Source organism: Mus caroli, unplaced genomic scaffold, assembly GCF_978045245.1.
Source record: "Mus caroli unplaced genomic scaffold, Mus_caroli_1 scaffold_14, whole genome shotgun sequence".
Taxonomy (NCBI): Eukaryota; Metazoa; Chordata; class Mammalia; order Rodentia; family Muridae; genus Mus; species Mus caroli.
Window position 1 is genome coordinate 115,619,330 of NW_028227269.1, and position 17,794 is coordinate 115,637,123.

The 17,794-nt window shown below is 42.7% G+C and overlaps 1 protein-coding gene across 1 annotated transcript in view; it reads right to left on the bottom strand.

The window, feature by feature from the left end:
- The window catches only part of Dnah11 (dynein axonemal heavy chain 11), a 313,176-nt gene that overhangs the window by 149,955 nt on the left and 145,427 nt on the right, over positions 1-17,794 (bottom strand). The window contains exons 39-44 of the mRNA XM_085830726.1: positions 17,402-17,479; positions 14,704-14,836; positions 12,255-12,382; positions 9,971-10,119; positions 3,834-3,984; positions 1,016-1,147 (exon numbers count right to left, since the gene is read on the bottom strand). Of these exons, the coding sequence (XP_085686852.1) occupies positions 1,016-1,147; positions 3,834-3,984; positions 9,971-10,119; positions 12,255-12,382; positions 14,704-14,836; positions 17,402-17,479 (771 nt within the window). The remainder of the gene's footprint in view (positions 1-1,015; positions 1,148-3,833; positions 3,985-9,970; positions 10,120-12,254; positions 12,383-14,703; positions 14,837-17,401; positions 17,480-17,794) is intronic.

Here is a 17,794-nt window from a genome sequence, read left to right on the forward strand (position 1 = left end):
GTGAGCACCACCTGTCTCTGGTACTTGGTAACTCCCAGTGGCTTGTGTGTGGGGCAGGTGGGGTGGGGTGTGTACTTGTACAAGATGTGTTTCGAGTGTTTTCTGTAAGACATTAGAAACCCTTAAAGCTATGCCAGACTGCTATGCAAGGGGACAGATGTACCTGAAGCAGAAAGGCTATGGGAGACAATGACCCCCAGCATTGACTATGTATGGCTCACAGTTGATAACCCAGGAAATATACTCCCAGCTGATTGGTGGTGGGTTGACTGGAGGAAGGATGCTTAGATGCTGTTGGAATCTTGTCCCATAACTACGTTTTACTAGATCATGTGTGGAAAGCATAACAACTATGACAATGGTATTTGGAAATAGCATCTTTGAGGGATGCTTAGGTTTAAGTGAAGTCATGGCGGGACCCTCAGGAAGAGGTGGGAGTCCTCATGAGGAGAGAAACACTGAGCAAACAGGCTCTCTCTGCTGTGAAAGGATACAGGAGGTGCCATGTATAACAGAGGAAGAGGTTTCATGAGAGCCCAGCTGCACTGTCCAATACTGTGAGAAATATACTGCAGTAGTTTAGGCTACCTCAAGGCAGCATGAAGATCTGCCCCAATTCAAGGTTGTAGGGATGTCTTAGAGAGGACAGACCACGCAGCTGCTTTGACAGCATGTGAGGTACAAGACGAAGGACATTCCCAGGTTTTAACCAGGGAGGACTCTGTCACTGTGAAGGAGTGGGTACCACAGAGGAACAGAAAACTTGGCTATGGTCAGGAGAAGAAGCATTGCTCAGGCACAGAGGTTGCATGGCACCAAGAGGTGACTCTGGTGGAAATGAACCTGAGCTCTGAAGGGTGACAAAAACTGTCACTCTGTGTGGGACACTGTGCTGAACTCCTAGGCTCAGAAGAAGGGCAGGCAATAGAGATAGGTGACAACTAAAAGTCAAGCCACATTTTAAAACTCAGCCTCCCCACAGGAAAACCATCACTGGAAACCCATTTCAGCATACCTGATCCCGTAGTAGGGTGCCTCCAAATGTCCAGACACAAGCAAAGGCAAAATAGACTTCATAGGTCTCTTTAGGACTGTCAGGAGGTATGTTCTCGGGAGTCAACAAACACTCCAAAAGAGTACAAATAGTCTGAGGAAAAAGAAAACACTGTTAATTTAGGGCAATTTGCTTTGTTTTGTTTTAAATGCTGGAGAAGGGTCAATTTTCTTCCAAATTCCACCTCATTAATAAGAGATTATTCAAAACTCAGTGATTTGATAAATTTAGAGACAGAAAAATGAGTGTCCCTGGGATGTTGATGTTAGAGGTGCAAAAAAAGAAAAAGAAAAAGTTATTTCAATCTTTGAAATAATAAAAGATTAGAAAAAAATTACTCAAATATCAATTACTAGGTAAACCAGACTCTCTCTCTCCCTCTCTCCTATCCTCTTTCCTTCCCTCTTCTCCCACAGAAATAATCCCTATTTTGGACTAGTTCCCTACAGCACAAAACAATCCCCAGTAATTGGTATCGTCATGGGCTCTAACACTTTTAAGACCCTCTTGCTCCAGGCTGAGGCAACAGGAATTCAGCTTTATCCCCACCATCAGCAGGTATGCACCATTCTCTCTCAGCCAGGAAAGAGGGGCCAGTGTCTTTCACTCAAATAGGAAAAACACCTGTTCCATTTAAAATCTCCCTATTTCTATAACAATAAAACTGATCAATTTCTTACCAAGAAAAAGAGTGGGAATCTCTGCGGCTTTGCTACATCTCAGGGGAAACCATGGTTTCTAAAGGAATGCTTAAAACCACTGGAAAAGGACTGATGAGCCTCGGTAGGCTACCATCAGTAACCCACCAATAGGTCTCCATTCCGCAGCCACTGAGAACATTTCTTAATGCCATGTAAGCAACTAATAAAATTATACGTTATCTCCAAGAGTTAACACACTTCCCCAAACTTAAGGGAATCCCACATGCTGGGAGATGCAGAGTGTTGACTGTGTGAGAAAAATCATTGAAGGCTGTTCTCCTGTCTGCTCATTTTGCCTTAAATTCCTGTACTTCTAAGAAACTGCCGGAAACACTGGTCAGGAACAATGGCTTTAAAAGAGCTAAGAATTAAATGCCTTTCCCGAACACTACAGAATGAAGAGGGGAGAGCAGAGGCCACGTTCATTCTTCCTTTCTCTCTGTTTTCACACTACTCCTGAATGGCAGAGTTCACACCACAGAGAATCACAAAAATACACAAGTCAACTTGAGAAAGAACACGCGCAATCTGCTTTTCACGAGCATTACACCCAAGGAAGTCTAATTAGGCTAACCACATAATTAATTCATTATGAATAAATTCAGACCTGCTTTCAGAAATAAATTATACCTCGGATAATTACTGTTGAATACTATCGTTTACTTAATTGGTGTGTGAATTATCCAGAAACCTGAACTTTCCTTTCTTACTATGCTACCCGACTATTGTAATTCAGCTTCAAACAAACTTGGTAACATAGTAACTTGATGGCAACAAAGTTCAGAGAAACTAATTTTGTTTCTGGAGGGCTGTGAACCTTTAGTGAAGTTTCATGCTACATCATCACCAAGACCTTCACTTCTGTGTTGTGAATAACTCCCAATCACTTCCATAATAAGTCCATCCTGTCTTTTACTGGTAGTAGCTAGTAGCCATCTCTCCCATCACAGATTCTTCACTCACTCACACTGACAGGTGTGAGTTCAGGAATGTGTGTTAACAATCAGATGCTTTATTTTTATTGATCAAGCACCTGCACTTCCGCCTACTTATCTGATTCAAAGACACATGGAGCTTCAACAACAGGTGGAGCATCTTCTCTAGGCAGGTGTTATGGTTTGAATCTGAAATGTTTCAAGTGCTTGTCTTTCAAATGGTTGTAATATGTGTGTGAGTGTGTGTGTTTACATATATATACATATATATGTACGTATATTTGTATGTATGTATGCATGTGTATATATATACATATATATGTATATATATATATATATATATATATATATATATATATATATACACACAGAGAGGGGGAGACAGACAGACAGACTTTTAGGGGGTGGCTAGCTGGTGTGTGTAGATCACTAGGGGCAGACTGTTGAAGGTTATGACCCAGCTCTGGTTCCAGTGATCTCTGCTTCCCAGTCTACCACGGTGTGAACAGACCTCACTGTTCTTACAACCTGGCCTTTTTCACCATGAAGGACTGAAACCCTCTGACAATTATGAGTCAAAATGAGTTTTCCATCTCGTTTCTGCCAGACATTGTGCTTACAGTGATAGCTAGAAAAATAAATAAGCTGTAGCAACTTCTTTTCTTCTAATTCTGTCCCAGTGTACAATAACACAACGATTCTACAGACACATAGTTGGCACTTAGGACTGAGTGCTAGAGCTATGTAAATATCTGGGAGGGGGAGAAGTGAAGAGTTTACACTGTTTGGGGTCCTCACAGAGTTCTGGGGACTGAAGGACTATAGCAAGAGGATGAAAACAACTTAAAAATTCTGAAAATCTTTTTTAAAAATTATGTATGTGTATTTATGGGGGAAATGCATGTGCATGTGTGTACATGTATGGATACAGGGTGTCCTGGTCAGAGGATACTTTGTAGAAGTTGGTTCTTTCTTTCCATCATGTGGGTCCCAGGGGCGGAACTTAAATCACTATCTTTTATGCCAGGAGCATACCTGGAGCAATCCTACCAGCACCTTCCCCCATCTTCTTAAGCAAGCAAAATGTATGGTATTCAGACTTTCCCAGGCATAGAAAATTGATTGTTGGGGCTGAACACAAACCTGCACCAGGCTGCTCTCTGGAACCGAAGTGATGGCTTTAAAGCTCGTTCTTAGCTTCTCCAAGCACACGGGAATGTATTTATCAAAAAGAATAGTTAAATTGGCCTTTTCTGATTGATGCCGTCTTCTGTCTATCCAACTGGCCACATACCTGAAAGGAACATTGAAAAGCTTTTACCGAACAAGAGGCTTGAAAAGCAGGATGCCACTGGGTTCGAAGCTCCCCCTTCCACACAGCTTGGTGCAGCACTCCATGGACATGTTGAGTGGTTCACTCGACTTCTCAAATGGAAAATATTTTTAAATGGCCCTTTAAAGACTTGTTTTAATGGCCATTTTCACTCTAATGAAAAGAATGTAAAAGAAACTCCTAATAGCTCTTAGAAGGCAAACATAATCGTGCCTAAGTAGGCCATTACTTTGCATTTAGAGGGAAGTGCACTATGTCATTTCCCAAATGAGCAGACTCTGTTCATGGCGGAGGCTTTATTTATGAAAACAGCTTGGTGCTTTTCTTGATTAATCTTGGCATCAATTATTTAGTAATGAGAAATCAGTTATAAATAAAAAGGTGAACATTCCATAGGGGCTACTTCACCCTGCTTTTTTACTGGACTTTCTAACACTAACCTGAAAGGGATAATGTGTTCACAGTCAAGGAATAGAAGTGGTATGCCATGCCTTGATATATTGACATTTATATGATATATAGATATAGCTGCCTCAAGCTTATAACATGTTAACATTGCTGTCGTTTTAGTAAACTGCTTACCAATGTCGTGATGGCATCCCTAGTGGCCTCTGGGGTGCAACTAAGAGATGCCAAATGAAAAAGAATCATTCAGGAAGTTGTACTTGAGTAGGAAGCAGTGGTAATAAAGACATTTAGCAGCCTGCACATGAACAGTGCTGCCACAGACTGATTACAGCCAGACCTTGTTGTAGAGGCAAATCAGATTCTGCATTTTGAATATGGTATAAATGAAGGGAAGATGCAGGTTTTAGCAAAGCCTTCCTGTGCTTTCAGACTTCACAGAAGAGCCACCATCATTATTCTGTGGTTTGGTTTAAGGAATGACAGCTATCAGATTTTTTTTTTTGTAGGAGTCCACTTATATGAAAGCAGTGTGACAGGGTGGTTAAACAAAGGCAGTAAGACCACATCTGTATTCAGTGACTGATTCTGTGGCTGTACAACAAGAGTGGAATTTCAGCTATTTTTATTTAGGTATTTAGTATGTGGGAAGGCTAGGAGATAGCTATATACCATGGCTCAAATGGTTTGGTCAAGAGACAATTTGCACACGTTTAATCGTTCCTACTATCATGTGGGACCCACGGATCAAACTCAAGTTATCAGACTTGGCAGCAAGCACCTTTTACCTGAGAGCCATCTTGCCAGCCTCAGTAGGGAATCGCTGTATCCAGAACTTATAGTAGGAGGAGTTGCGTTCAAGGAGACAAGAAGTCTGAGCCTGGGCTACCCTGGCTCTGCATCTCAGTTCCCTTACTTTTTAACCAGGTCACCCTGAGGAAGGTGACATAACTCTGCACTGGTTTTCCACCTTTAAATGGAGATGATCGCTCCTTGGCTTTTGGCTAACATCACAAGTTGTATAAATAAAAACAGTGATGCTATGGAGTTCCTGTGGTTGTGGGCATTAAACAAATGTATGTGCCTGAAGAACTGATGTCAGCATTTAATGACTTCCTACCCATCACAGAGTTGGTGGCATTGGAATCCTGGGCTCAGATCCTGCCTCTGTCTCTCTGTGCATCTCCTCAATTTCTTCAGTTGAGTATAAGAATTGTCATGTAGGTCCCCAGTGAACAGCCCACACTCAACTTTCCTACACAGTGTTTTTATATGAGTTGGGAAACAGGAGGCCCCTACAAAGATCACTAGGCACAGCAGGTACTGAAAGAGCCCCAAAGTGGGCTTTTCATTTATGGGGCAGGTGAAAGCTCTTTGTTGAGTTGCACGAGTAGCAGCTAGAACTTCCTCTGGAAACATACAAGGCCCACTGGCAAGTGATGCTGTGGCCCCATTGTCTCCATGAATAGCAGCTACTCCAAAGAGAAGCAAGCTTGACCAAAACAAGCCAAGTGATCAGTGGGGAATCTGCCAGAAAGATGGCCAATAATGACATCTCTTATAGCTCAGTGTCATCACACAACAAAGGGGTTAAAAGTTTCTATCAACAAATATGGACAGTTGAAAATTTCATGTAGAAATTATTGCTGAATCTATATAGTTTGGAATAAAAGCTGACACTAACAGAGAAAATTTAGAGCTCTGAACCAATATATGTAGATGTGGAAAAAACCTAAGGAACAGATGTGTATCTGTTTGCAATTCCTCCCCTGTCACAAACGATACTACAGACTTTAAGATGGGCAGCAGGAAAGGACCATTACCACGGGGCATATAATTATAAACAATGGTCTCTCAGAAACAACAAATACAGGGGACCAAGTCTGGATTGTGAATATAACTGCTTATACTAAAAATACTCCTCTGGCTATTTGGAGAAATGGCTGATTTATATATTTCAAGTAAGGAAACTCTGAAACAAACTAGACATCCAGGTGCCCAAATACTTGGAAAGATAAGAATACAGAAGAGATAAATTAAAGGGAGGGGTTCCTCCTAGTGACATCCACGACTATCTAAGAAAACAAATAAATCTTGATAAGTAGTTATATATAACCCACTGAACTACGAGAAGCCATGACTAAAAGGATAGACAATGACAAGGAACATAGGGAAGAATAAGAAGAGGGAAGTAGGAAGGAAAGCAGATGCAAGAAAAAGGTTCTCGACAGAAAACTATGTAGAAAGAATGAATGGATGAGGAAATCACTCACAAACCACCAATGGGGCATCCTCTGAGGGGCCTGAGATTTTTCTCTCCAGAATTATAGATGTCATGAATGAACAAGTTGGCTGAATGTCTAGACAAATGGGGACTACAGAACTAAAGAAATATAATCTTGTTCTGAAGGTGAATTTTTGTAAAGGTACAAATGAAATCTGTAACTGGCAAGATTAAAAAAAAATACATTGCAATATCCAAAACAGATTTTGTAGATATGTGAATTATAAAGAAGAGAATACTCCAGTTCTTATTATTATATAGAAAGAGGAATTTATAGAAGAGAGTACTCTAGTTCTTAGAGGACACGTGCTTAAGTACTCACAGATGAAATGTTTTAATGTCTCCAACTTACATTCAAGGATTTCTGCAAAAACTGAAAGATAACATGCCTCTATGTATGTGTGCAAGTGTGTTCGTGTCAGCAAGAGGCTAAAGAAAGGTGGACACATGATAGGGTAAGTCCTTAGGAACAGGGTTTTGTGACTGTAGTCCACAGTATGCCCCCAATTCTGTAGTTTTGAACACTTGGAAACAAACAGTTGCAGAAAACTGACACTTTTGAAAGAACTGCTTCAGAACTATAAGCATATTGATTTCAGAATGTGAGGGATATTGAATAAATTACACACACACATGTATATATATATATATGCCATATTATGGTATTACAATAGGTAGTGAGCTATCTAATAATTACAAAGTACAAAGAAGCACTCGGATCCTGAGATAGCTGAAAGACTATGGCAACAGCAAGTGGAAAAGTAAAATCCCCTTAGAGAAGACCCCCTTATTCTGGAAATGTCTCAGCTGGGGCCTTGGTCATTCACATGAAAATTAAAACTGACACATTTATCCGGGACACAAACTTGCACACACAGAAACTTAACTGGAAAGAGTAGGCAGTGAAACTGGATACAAACTGGATGGCTATTGAAGCTACCTGGGACTTTAAATAGCAGTCCTTCTTTAAGTAGACAGCCATTTTGAGCTATCAGAAGTACTTACTGCCTTAAGATGTGACTGAGACTGAAGGACAAAAAGGCTTGGGAGCCATCAGAACACAATGGGACAGATGAGGGATCCCAAAAGGAAGGGAATGTTGCCTGCTGCATGGTGGAGACCCTGCTCTGGGGGGGTGGGGAAGTAGACGGTCAGGATCAGTTCTATCCAACAGAAATGCCCCAGGAACAGAATCCTGCATAAGGAAAGATGCTAGCCCAAGAGCAGCTTTTCTCTGTAGAGGCTGAAAACTCCCTCAGACAAATGCATCGAAACTTTATTAAAACACACAGACCTGGCCGTGGTTCTTCCTTGTGAGCATCAGACACAGGAAGAGCAACAGGCAGCCTCTGGGAGGGGGCAGAGGTCACTTTCAAAGTATAGTCAGGGGAGGATGATTGGAAGGACCGCCCACAAAAGCTACAGCAGGGCAGAGAGAAAGCTAAGAGTGACAAGGCATCGGTTTAGAGAATTCCCAAAGACTTTGCTGTTAAAGGCTTCATCCTTAACATGCAGTGCTAATTTAAGGTGGTGGCACCTGTCAAATATGAGGTGCAGAAGTGTAAGGTCACTATGGGTGTGTCTTTAAAAATGACTGTGGAGACCAGTGTCTCTTTTGTTCTCTCTGTGATATCTTGGTCACAAGGGGAACAGCTATGTTCTACCACAATGCATTGCCACATCACAGGCCCCTAACACAGGGTCCAAATAATGAGAGACTCGATCTCTGCTGCTGGATACCACATCAGCTTTCTCTCTTTTAAAAACGCAGAAAGTCTCAGGGATTTGCTACAGTGGGGGATACTTCCTAGTACAGGGAGAAAGCAAGGAATGCTGGGACGTGAGAATGGATGACTGGCAGGACCTGGAGAAAGGCAGGTCCAGGAGAATCACAGAAGACCTACTGCCCTGAGCTGAGATCCACAGCCATCCTGACATGACTATGGAGGGGAGGGATCAGGAAAAGAAGTAGCCTGAGCTTGCTCTCATCTCTTCCTCTCATTTCCTGCCAAGGTTCTTCATGAGCCAAAGGGAACAGAAGCCAGAGGGCAGGGAGCTCAGCTATGTGGTCACATGGAACAGCGTCTGGGGCAGAGACACCATGAAGAGGCTGGGGACAGGGTTGATGGAGGGCATCTGATGCAGAAGCAGATGGTTACCTGCTCAGCTCAGAGGTTCCTACTATGCAGAACATGGTGGGGGACACATAACCACACAGCAACTGAGATACAAAACCCTTGCTCTGAAGGAAGCCTTTCCATTGTTCAAATACATGTACATATTTCATACACAGACATGCAAGTACTCATGTAATGATTTGTCTAAGAGCTTCATGTAAGCTATTATTTGTTTGTTTATTCAACACATACTGTCAATTATTTTCAAAGTATGTGATCAAGGCAATATGTAAGTAAAAATGACTTAGACACCTGGGTGCTAAATTACCTTTAAATTAATGCAATGAGTATTACATTAGTAATATCTTCTTCAAGTCCTTTTAACTGAGATTAAAATAAATAAATAAAATGGTAGAACAGCTGATTAAGGAGTGAACATAGGCATACAAACAACACACACACACACGAAGACATGCCCTATGGTAGAGCCACCAAAAAAACATAAATGGTGACTCAGAGAGACCCTGACACATACCACTCAGTGAGGACCCTAGAAAAAAGGCAGTGAGGAAAATTAAGGATGTGGAATGCCCTATAGGGTCCACAGCATCCTCTCGTGTAGTACTGGGAGGAAGGTAACATGATACGGTCACTCTAGTTAAACATGGTAGTGAGTCCTTAAGGGTCAAAAGCTGTATTAGCATCTGATCTGGTAATCCTGGGGTTATCACAAAGGGCCTGAGACTGATACTGGAAGAGTAACTTGTGTATCTGTATGCCTTATTCACAGAATCGGTTCACAATGGCTGAAAGGCAGAGGCAGCCTACATGTCCATCAAGAGACAAATGGGTAAGCCCAACCAAGTGTATAAACTGACTCTGTAGACATTAAGAGTAAATACACCTCTATCTCTATAAGCCACCCAGAGTGCTCTAGCTCAGGAGCCACGATCAGGAAGAAGGCTGCCAGGAACTTAGGCAAGGATGACTTCTTAGTGCTGTGAGCAGATGGTGGGGATGGAACAACAGAATCAACACGCTCTCTGCCACCCAGCTTTGCCCTCACCAATAGTGATACAGCAACGTTGATGCCACATACATCTTCATGACAAAAACATGTAAGAAAAGAAGAAATGCTCACGGATTCCAGCCCAGATCCTGCGGGTTCACATACAAAATGCCAGCTCTGGAGACCGTGGCTGGTGTGGCTGTCCGCAGGTGATGGGTCTCGAACAGAAGCCTCATGGAAGGTTTGAGGGCCACTCGTTCATTGCTGGCGAGGGTCAGCACCTACAATGAGCAGCATGTGGTTGGTGGTTACCAGAGGAGTGCTACCACCAGGAGCCAGTACAGCAAACAGACCATCACAATGAATGATGCTCCTACTAGTGATGCCCATCACAACTAGGACAGCCATAGGTAGACTCACCTGAATTCATATCTGAGCCCATGTGGAGGCACTCTGGCTGAATCCTTAGGGAATAAAATTGCCTTACAGACTCATGAGGGCCGGGCCTCCAGTAGCCATAGGAACTGTTACTAGCCCAAATGTAAGTGGACTACCATAAGACCTGAATTCCAACTGGTAATAAGGACACATGCTCCACTATACCCATAGCATCCCTATTTATAATAGCCAGAAGCTGGAAAGAACCCAGATGTCCCTCAACAGAGGAACATCTATGGATACAGAAAATGTGGTACATTTACACAATGAAGTACTACTCAGCTATTAAAAACAATGAATTTATGAAATTCTTGGGCAAATGAATGTATCTGGAGGATATCATCCTTAGTGAGGTAACCCAATCACAAAAGAAGTCACTTGATATGCACTCACTGATAAGTGGATATTAGCCCAGAAATCTAGAATACCCAAGATACAATTTCCAAGACACAAGAAAATCAAGAAGGAAGACCAACACGTGAATACTTCATTTCTCCCTAGAATAGGAAATAAAATATCCATGGAAGGAGTTGCAGAGACAAAGTTTGGAGCTAACACGAAAGGGTGGACCATCCAGAGACTGCCCCACCCGGCGGTCCATCCCATAATCAGCCACCAAACGCAGACACTATTGTATATGCCAGTAAGATTTTGCTGAAAGAATCCTGATATAGCTGTCTCTTGTGAGGCTTTGCCAGTGCCTGGTAAATACAGAAGTGGATGCTTACAGTCATCTATAGGATGGAACACAGGGCTCCCAATGGAGGAGCTAGAGAAAGTACCCAAGGAGCTGAAGGGGTCTGCAACCCCTTCAGTGGAATAACAATATAAACTAACCAGTACCCCCTGAGCTCGTGTCTCTAGCTGCATATGTAGCAGAAGATGGCCTAGTCGGCCATCATTGGGAAGAGAGGTCCTTTGGTCTAGCAAACTTTATATGCCCCAGTTCAGGGGAATGGCAGAGCCAAGATGTGGGAGTGAGTGGGTAGGGGAGCAGGGCGGAGGGAGGACATAGGGGACTTTTGGGATAGCATTTGAAATGTAAATGAAGAAAATATCTAATAAAAAAATTTAAAAAGTAAATAACACCTTTGACATCTAAATTAAAAAAAAAAAAAGACCTGTATTCCACAACTAGGAATGTGCACCACTGCAGTTAGCCAGTGTCCTGTCCTCTCTCATATAGGTATGCAGGCTCCAACCTCTGTTTTCTGAGAAGCATTGTCTTCATTCAGAAAGCAGTGGCTACTGCTGCTACCTGGGAGTAGTATTGGCTCCTGAACTCTCACCCTGCCCCAACAACAGGTCTCGGATTGCCTTTTTGGTATCACACGGGACCTCTTGTCTCTGCTGTTCCCAGGACAACCACACGGCATGCTTGACAAAGCATTTAAACACAATCTGTAGCCATAGGAACAACTTAATTTGCATTGCCAGGTTTCATCAGTGGTCACACGGTACAAACTCATTCTTTTGTTGTCTCAATATCAATATTTAATCAGATCACATAAGATATAAGAATTTAACGCCTGCCTCTTAGAAAACAATAAGGCACATAAATTGAATTCTTATCTATGTACCTAAATTTTATGAATGGTGATTCAATTCAGAGGTAAGGGAAACATTTCTCCCAATTTTTAAAAAGATTTATTTATTTTTATTTATATGAGTACACTGCAGCTGTCTTCAGACACACACTAGAAGAGTGCATCAGATCTCATTATAGATGGTTGTGAGGCACAATGTGGTTGCTGGGAATTGAACTCAGGACTTCTGGAAGAGCAGTCAGTGTTGTGTCATCTCTCCAGCCCTCTCCCCCGCCCCCCACCCCCATTTGTTTAACTAAGAAGAAAATATCACTCATCAAAACAGTGACTACATATGAAATAGTGCATTGAGGAGATAGGAGATTGTGGATATCAGCAGCTGAACAGCCCTTGGATGTAGCGCCAAGGAGAGGCACTACAGTGTCTTTCACCTTGTTATCATCCATCACTGTGTTCAGGGACTCGATCCACAGGGGGTCAATATCCCCATCCAGGACTATCCAGGTTGGCCCATCATGTGTGAGATTTGCCTGCTCTCTCAGAATGGATGAGAAGAGACCTGTAAAACGGGAGCAGATGCTGCAAATGCAATCGGGGGCTGTTTGTTTCTAAAACACATTTCCCCTGGGATTCCCTTTATGAGATAAATAAAGGAAGTTGCTACCTCCTTCTCATGAGTGACATACAATGCCCACTGTCTGAGCTCTCTCAGGTGGGCTCCAGATCTAGTTAGTTCTATGACTTACTCACAGGCAAGCTCTACCTTCTAGGAGAGGGTCCTTACCCTTAATAACAAAGCTTTTCCTCTACCTGTTGAGCACGGGAAAATGCCTTCCTTGAAGACCCATTCTGAGACTTATAGATGGTAGTGAACATAGACCGGAAACGTATAGTAAGTAAGACATTATCCTTTTCCACACACATATGTTCAGCATCTGTCTTAGACTGCCTACCATATTTCACCTTCTCCATTTTTTTCTATTACATTACTCAAGGTTTAAATTTTGAAAGCCCATGCTCCAACATGCTGTCCATCTTCTTTACAGACATGAGAGTGATGCCAGGCTGCCGAGACATAGGTGCAGAGAAGTGTCTCATTCTGCATCCTCGTTTGCAGTTCTCCCATATCTGAGGGATGTGCACTCATGGGGGACATGCTACAGGGGCTGGGTATGCATCCTCGTTTGCAGTTCTCCCATATCTGAGGGATGCGCACTCATGGGGGCATGCTATAGGGGCTGGGTCTGCATTCTCGTTTGCAGTTACCCCACAATAAAAAGCCAACAGCTTTTCTAAGGGTTCTCAGTTTAAGCAGCTTTCACATATTTCCTGTATAATGCTAATGATTTTGTCCCTGCCATGATCCTTCATGAAAATCAGACCCTAGGCGGCAAAAAAAAGTTGCAAAACATGACCATCAGATCAGCAGTGACCCCAAGGTAAGCGGGTGGACAATACCAGATAAGTCATACTTCAAAGCGGGTCGCCTAAGTGGCATTTGACCATTGTGAGCAGAAGTGTGGATCCTAGGGAACAGGGCCTGGATGTTGGGAGCATCCAGTGTTGAGATTTGGATGGAAAGAGGCTTGAACAGCAGGAACTGGGAAGAAGAAAGGCAGCCAGAAGGGCCGAGTGCAGGACTGAGGTTAGAGATTGATGGAGACCCAATCACCAGTCTCATAGGCCATAGAAGAGTTGACTCCTAGAGTAGCTAATGGACACACTGCAATCTGAAAGCTAGGAAGTAGCATCCTGAAGCAGGCTCTGGTTTCTACATGGAAAACAAGGGGCTGAGACACCAGGAAGACAGCAGCTTGGATTAATGTGGCATCTGTGGAGATACACTGACATTTAATAAATATATGTTTTCTTATTTTTCCTTTCCTCTCCCCCATGTTCTCATTAATGCTGTCCTTTCTTTCTTTTACTCACAGGGTCTCTCTCAGTTTGTAGCCCACGCTTGCCTAGAACTCACTTGTAGCACAAGCTGGCCTTAAAGTCACTGTAAATGATAACCCCTTCTGAGTGCTGGGATTATAGGCACAAATCACTACACATAACTTCAATATATATATTTTTTAAAGATGGTGACATATGGTATCCATTGTGAAGTCACCAGTAGGAAACAGAGAGAGACAGGGTACTGAGGATTATACTAAGATTAGTACACTCATTAGAAATAAGAATTATGAAGGCTTTTAAGGAAAGTATGTGTTTATCTCCAAATATAGGTTGAGTATCCTTTACCCAAAAACCTTGGGATTAGAAGTGTTTCTGATTTCAAACTCTGAAGAACTTCAGAATATTTGCATTTGATTCACTGGCTGGACATTCCTAACCTAAAAATCAAGCATCTCAAATATTCTGAACTATGCCTAAACTTATGCCTAAAATGTTTTCAATTCCAGAGTTTCCAGGCAGGAAGCATGACCCACTGCCTTCTGTTCCCGACAACTATGATGCAGGCCTAGATACAGTCAACATCCCTCACACCTATGATGCCCATTTGAATTCAGCCAGTGTCTCATTCCAGGAACTTTAGAAATGGGGCATTCTCATTGACTTCTGGTTTCCAAGAAGCCCTGCCATCACTGGTGTGGGAAAAATGCACAGCACTGAGCAGTTCTTCCGCCACATGCAATCTAGTACTTCCCAAACCTTGCTTTCAGCAGGTCATTATCATCATAGCACACTGTCAATTGAGAGAGAGAAGGAGGGAGGGAGGGAGGGAGGGAGGGAGGGAGGGAGGGAGGGAGGGAGGGAGGGGTAGGAGTAGGAGGAGGAGGAGAGAGACAGAGACAGAGACAGAGACAGAGACAGAGAGAGACAGAGAGACAGAGACAGAGATTGATTTTCATCACTTCAAATGAAAGCACTTGCCATCTTTCCATTCTCGGGTAGCATGATGTATGAAACCAAAGAGTTCATCTGTTGTCACAGCCTTGGGGTTTAAGTCACTCCAAACGGGCTTCTGTTTCATGTTAACATATGTTCTGTTCAGTGTTCTCAAAATCTGATAAAAGCAAGCCAAGAAAGCAATGTAAAGTTGGACAAATGGACAGTGGAAAATAACAAATTCTCCTAACCTATCATGTGCTCCTGGATATCCCGCATCTAGAGTGATGCAGAAAGCAGAAAAAAAAATTGTCTGTTTCCTCATCGTGTAACATTCAATGCCACAGATGCTTAGGATGACAGGATCAGCTCACCTGATTCCCAGAGACATTCAGACTGGAGAAAGCTGCTGTATCAGTTAAATCTTTAGCTATGTACAAAGTGAGTTTGAGATCTGTATATACATTGAGTGAGTTTAAGATCTTTAACTATGCATACAGTGTATAAAGTGTATAAGAATTCCTGTGTATGAGGTCACTCTGCTAGAATTTTGTAGCCCAACTCAGAATCACCATGACTGCTGAAGCCCTCCCAGAGCTTCTCACTCAATAGGCAGAGGGAGGACCCGTAGTGTAGTGTGCATTTCTAAGACTCCAGGATGACAATGCTTGCCTAGACAGTCTTCAAGATCCACTGACACAGCAGTGACTGAACCTTCACAAGATATGGTCTTCAGTTGGAGAAACTAGAGCTGTGGCTGCTGAGCATCTAGCATCCAGCATCTAGCATCTGCTCTACATGTGTCAGTACCCTGGATGGTGTGCATCTAAGCAAATACTCAGTGTATAGTGTCACTGGTGCTTGGAGGCTAGCTTCAACAAAAGCAGCTGGAGAAAGACAACATCAGAATTGGGACGCACTAGACATGTATCTACTTAACTGACCCAAATATCTGCCCTGGTTGTCCTTTACTCTCCCTTGAAAGCCAAGGTTGTTGTTTTCAATCTCTATCATCCTCACCAATCCTAGGAGTTGTAAAGGGCTGATCTTTAAAAGTGCCAACTACTTTACGGTGGTGAGTGTGTAAATAACACGGTCCTGCTCACATCAGTCTAAGCCTATGTTGACTAGGTGAAGAGTAAAGGGAAGAAATGAAATACCTCAGGAATATGCAGCTTATATTTTTGGAAACCACTAATCTCCCAGAAATTTTAGAATTTAATTTTATCCTTCCATGAACCATGGCCTACATCTGAAAGTTATACTAACAAAGTAATTATAGGTCTATCAGTAATCTACTTTAATATTGCAATGATTACATTTTTCACTAGGAAAAAAAATCTCCACACAGAGCCTCCCTGGGCAATTGTCTCCCTTTGGGTTCAGCTCTGAGGACTGGCAAGTTCCGTGCACAGCCATGCTCCAGAACTCATATGCCATTCCCATTATTTTTAGATGTTGGCCACCAAATGTGTTTATACCCAAGCATCCTGAATGGGAAGGCACACAGCTCTGCAAATACCGTCTGCCAACCAAGAAAATAAGAGTGCTGCCAGGACAGTCAGGAAGGCCAAGAAGAAGCAAGCAGTGAACTAAAAATGGGGCTTAATAATACCTAGAGCTTCCCATCACAGCAGAGAAAACCATACAATGCACAGCCCAGCACACAATAGGGACCTCAGAAATGTGGGTGTTGCTATCTCTTTTCTTTTCAAGCTTTGTTTTGAGGCCAAGGAAGGCTCAATCTCTAAAGGAGTAATGAAGGAAAATATTTGCACTTGTTTTCTTAATAGTATGGGAAGGAGACTTTATGATAGCCGCAAATAGGCAAGAAGGTAGTTTTGATAAAAGTGAGCAATGCTCATCAAATCCTGCAAGTTAGGTGGCTCGTTCACTCTGAACGCTCTCACCCTTGGTGAAAGAGGCCAGGTGTGAGCATGCAGGTGCAAGCCTGGATACGTTGGCCAAATTCTCCTTATCTTGTGTGGAAAGTCTAGTCTCTGGATGAGCCGATTATTTCTCCCTCCCTCCCTCCCTCCCTCCCTCCCTCCCTCCCTCCCTCCCTCCCTCCCTCCCTCCCTCCCTCCCTTTCTCTCTCTCTCTCTCTCTCTCTCTCTCTATATATATATATATATATATATACATACATACATACATATATGTGTGTGTGTGTGTGTGGCATGGTGTTTTTGTATGTGTGGTGTGATGTGGTGTAGTGTGTGTGTATGGTGTGGTATGGTATGTGGTTTAATGTGTGTGGAATGGTGTGTGTGTGGTGTGTGGTATGGTATGATATGTGGTGTGGGGTAGTGTGTATGTGGTGTATGGATATGTGTGTTATATGTGGTACGGTATGTGGCATGGTGTGTGTGTGTGATATGCCATGTGGTAAGGTCTGTATGTGTGTATGTGTGTATGATATGTGTGGTGTTATGTATGTATAGTGTGTGTATATGTGATGTGTATGGTGTGGTATGTGGCAGGGTGTGTATATGTGGTGTGGTATGTGTGTGTCTGTCTATGAAATGGAGCATGCAAACAATGATCTTTTTCACCTTCACATTCCATTGATCATGTGAAACTGAAAGGAACAGTGTCACATGATCAAATGGCAGCTGTAGATTTCAGATCCTAGTTCAACATTATTGTGGCTTCACCAAAGGGACCCCTAAGCAACACTGAAAATTGTGCCCTCCAGAAAAGATTCCTCCAAGGCTAAAAGGTATAGCATGAGTTCTCCTACCTTACTCTTTCCTGTGCCTGCATTTCCAACCACAAAGACAGAGTGTCGCACGGCCAGTAGCTCCTCAAGCTGGACAACCTGCATACAGACATCTGTCACTCAGGCCCTTTCATGACTGAGTGACCAAAATACAGCCCATTCATTTTAGCTCCCTCTTACAACCCTACTCTGATCCCACTGTCATGTGGGAAAACAGACTAAGCCCATACCATAGCTTCTTGGAGATTCCCCACATAAAAAGCAGACATGAGTGTAATATGTTGTCATTGTCATCATCACTACCATTGTCATTGTCATCACCATTGTCATCATCTCTGTCGTCATTATCATGTCCATGGGCATTGTCCAATGACATCATCATCACCAAGGTTATCATTATCATCACTGTCATTA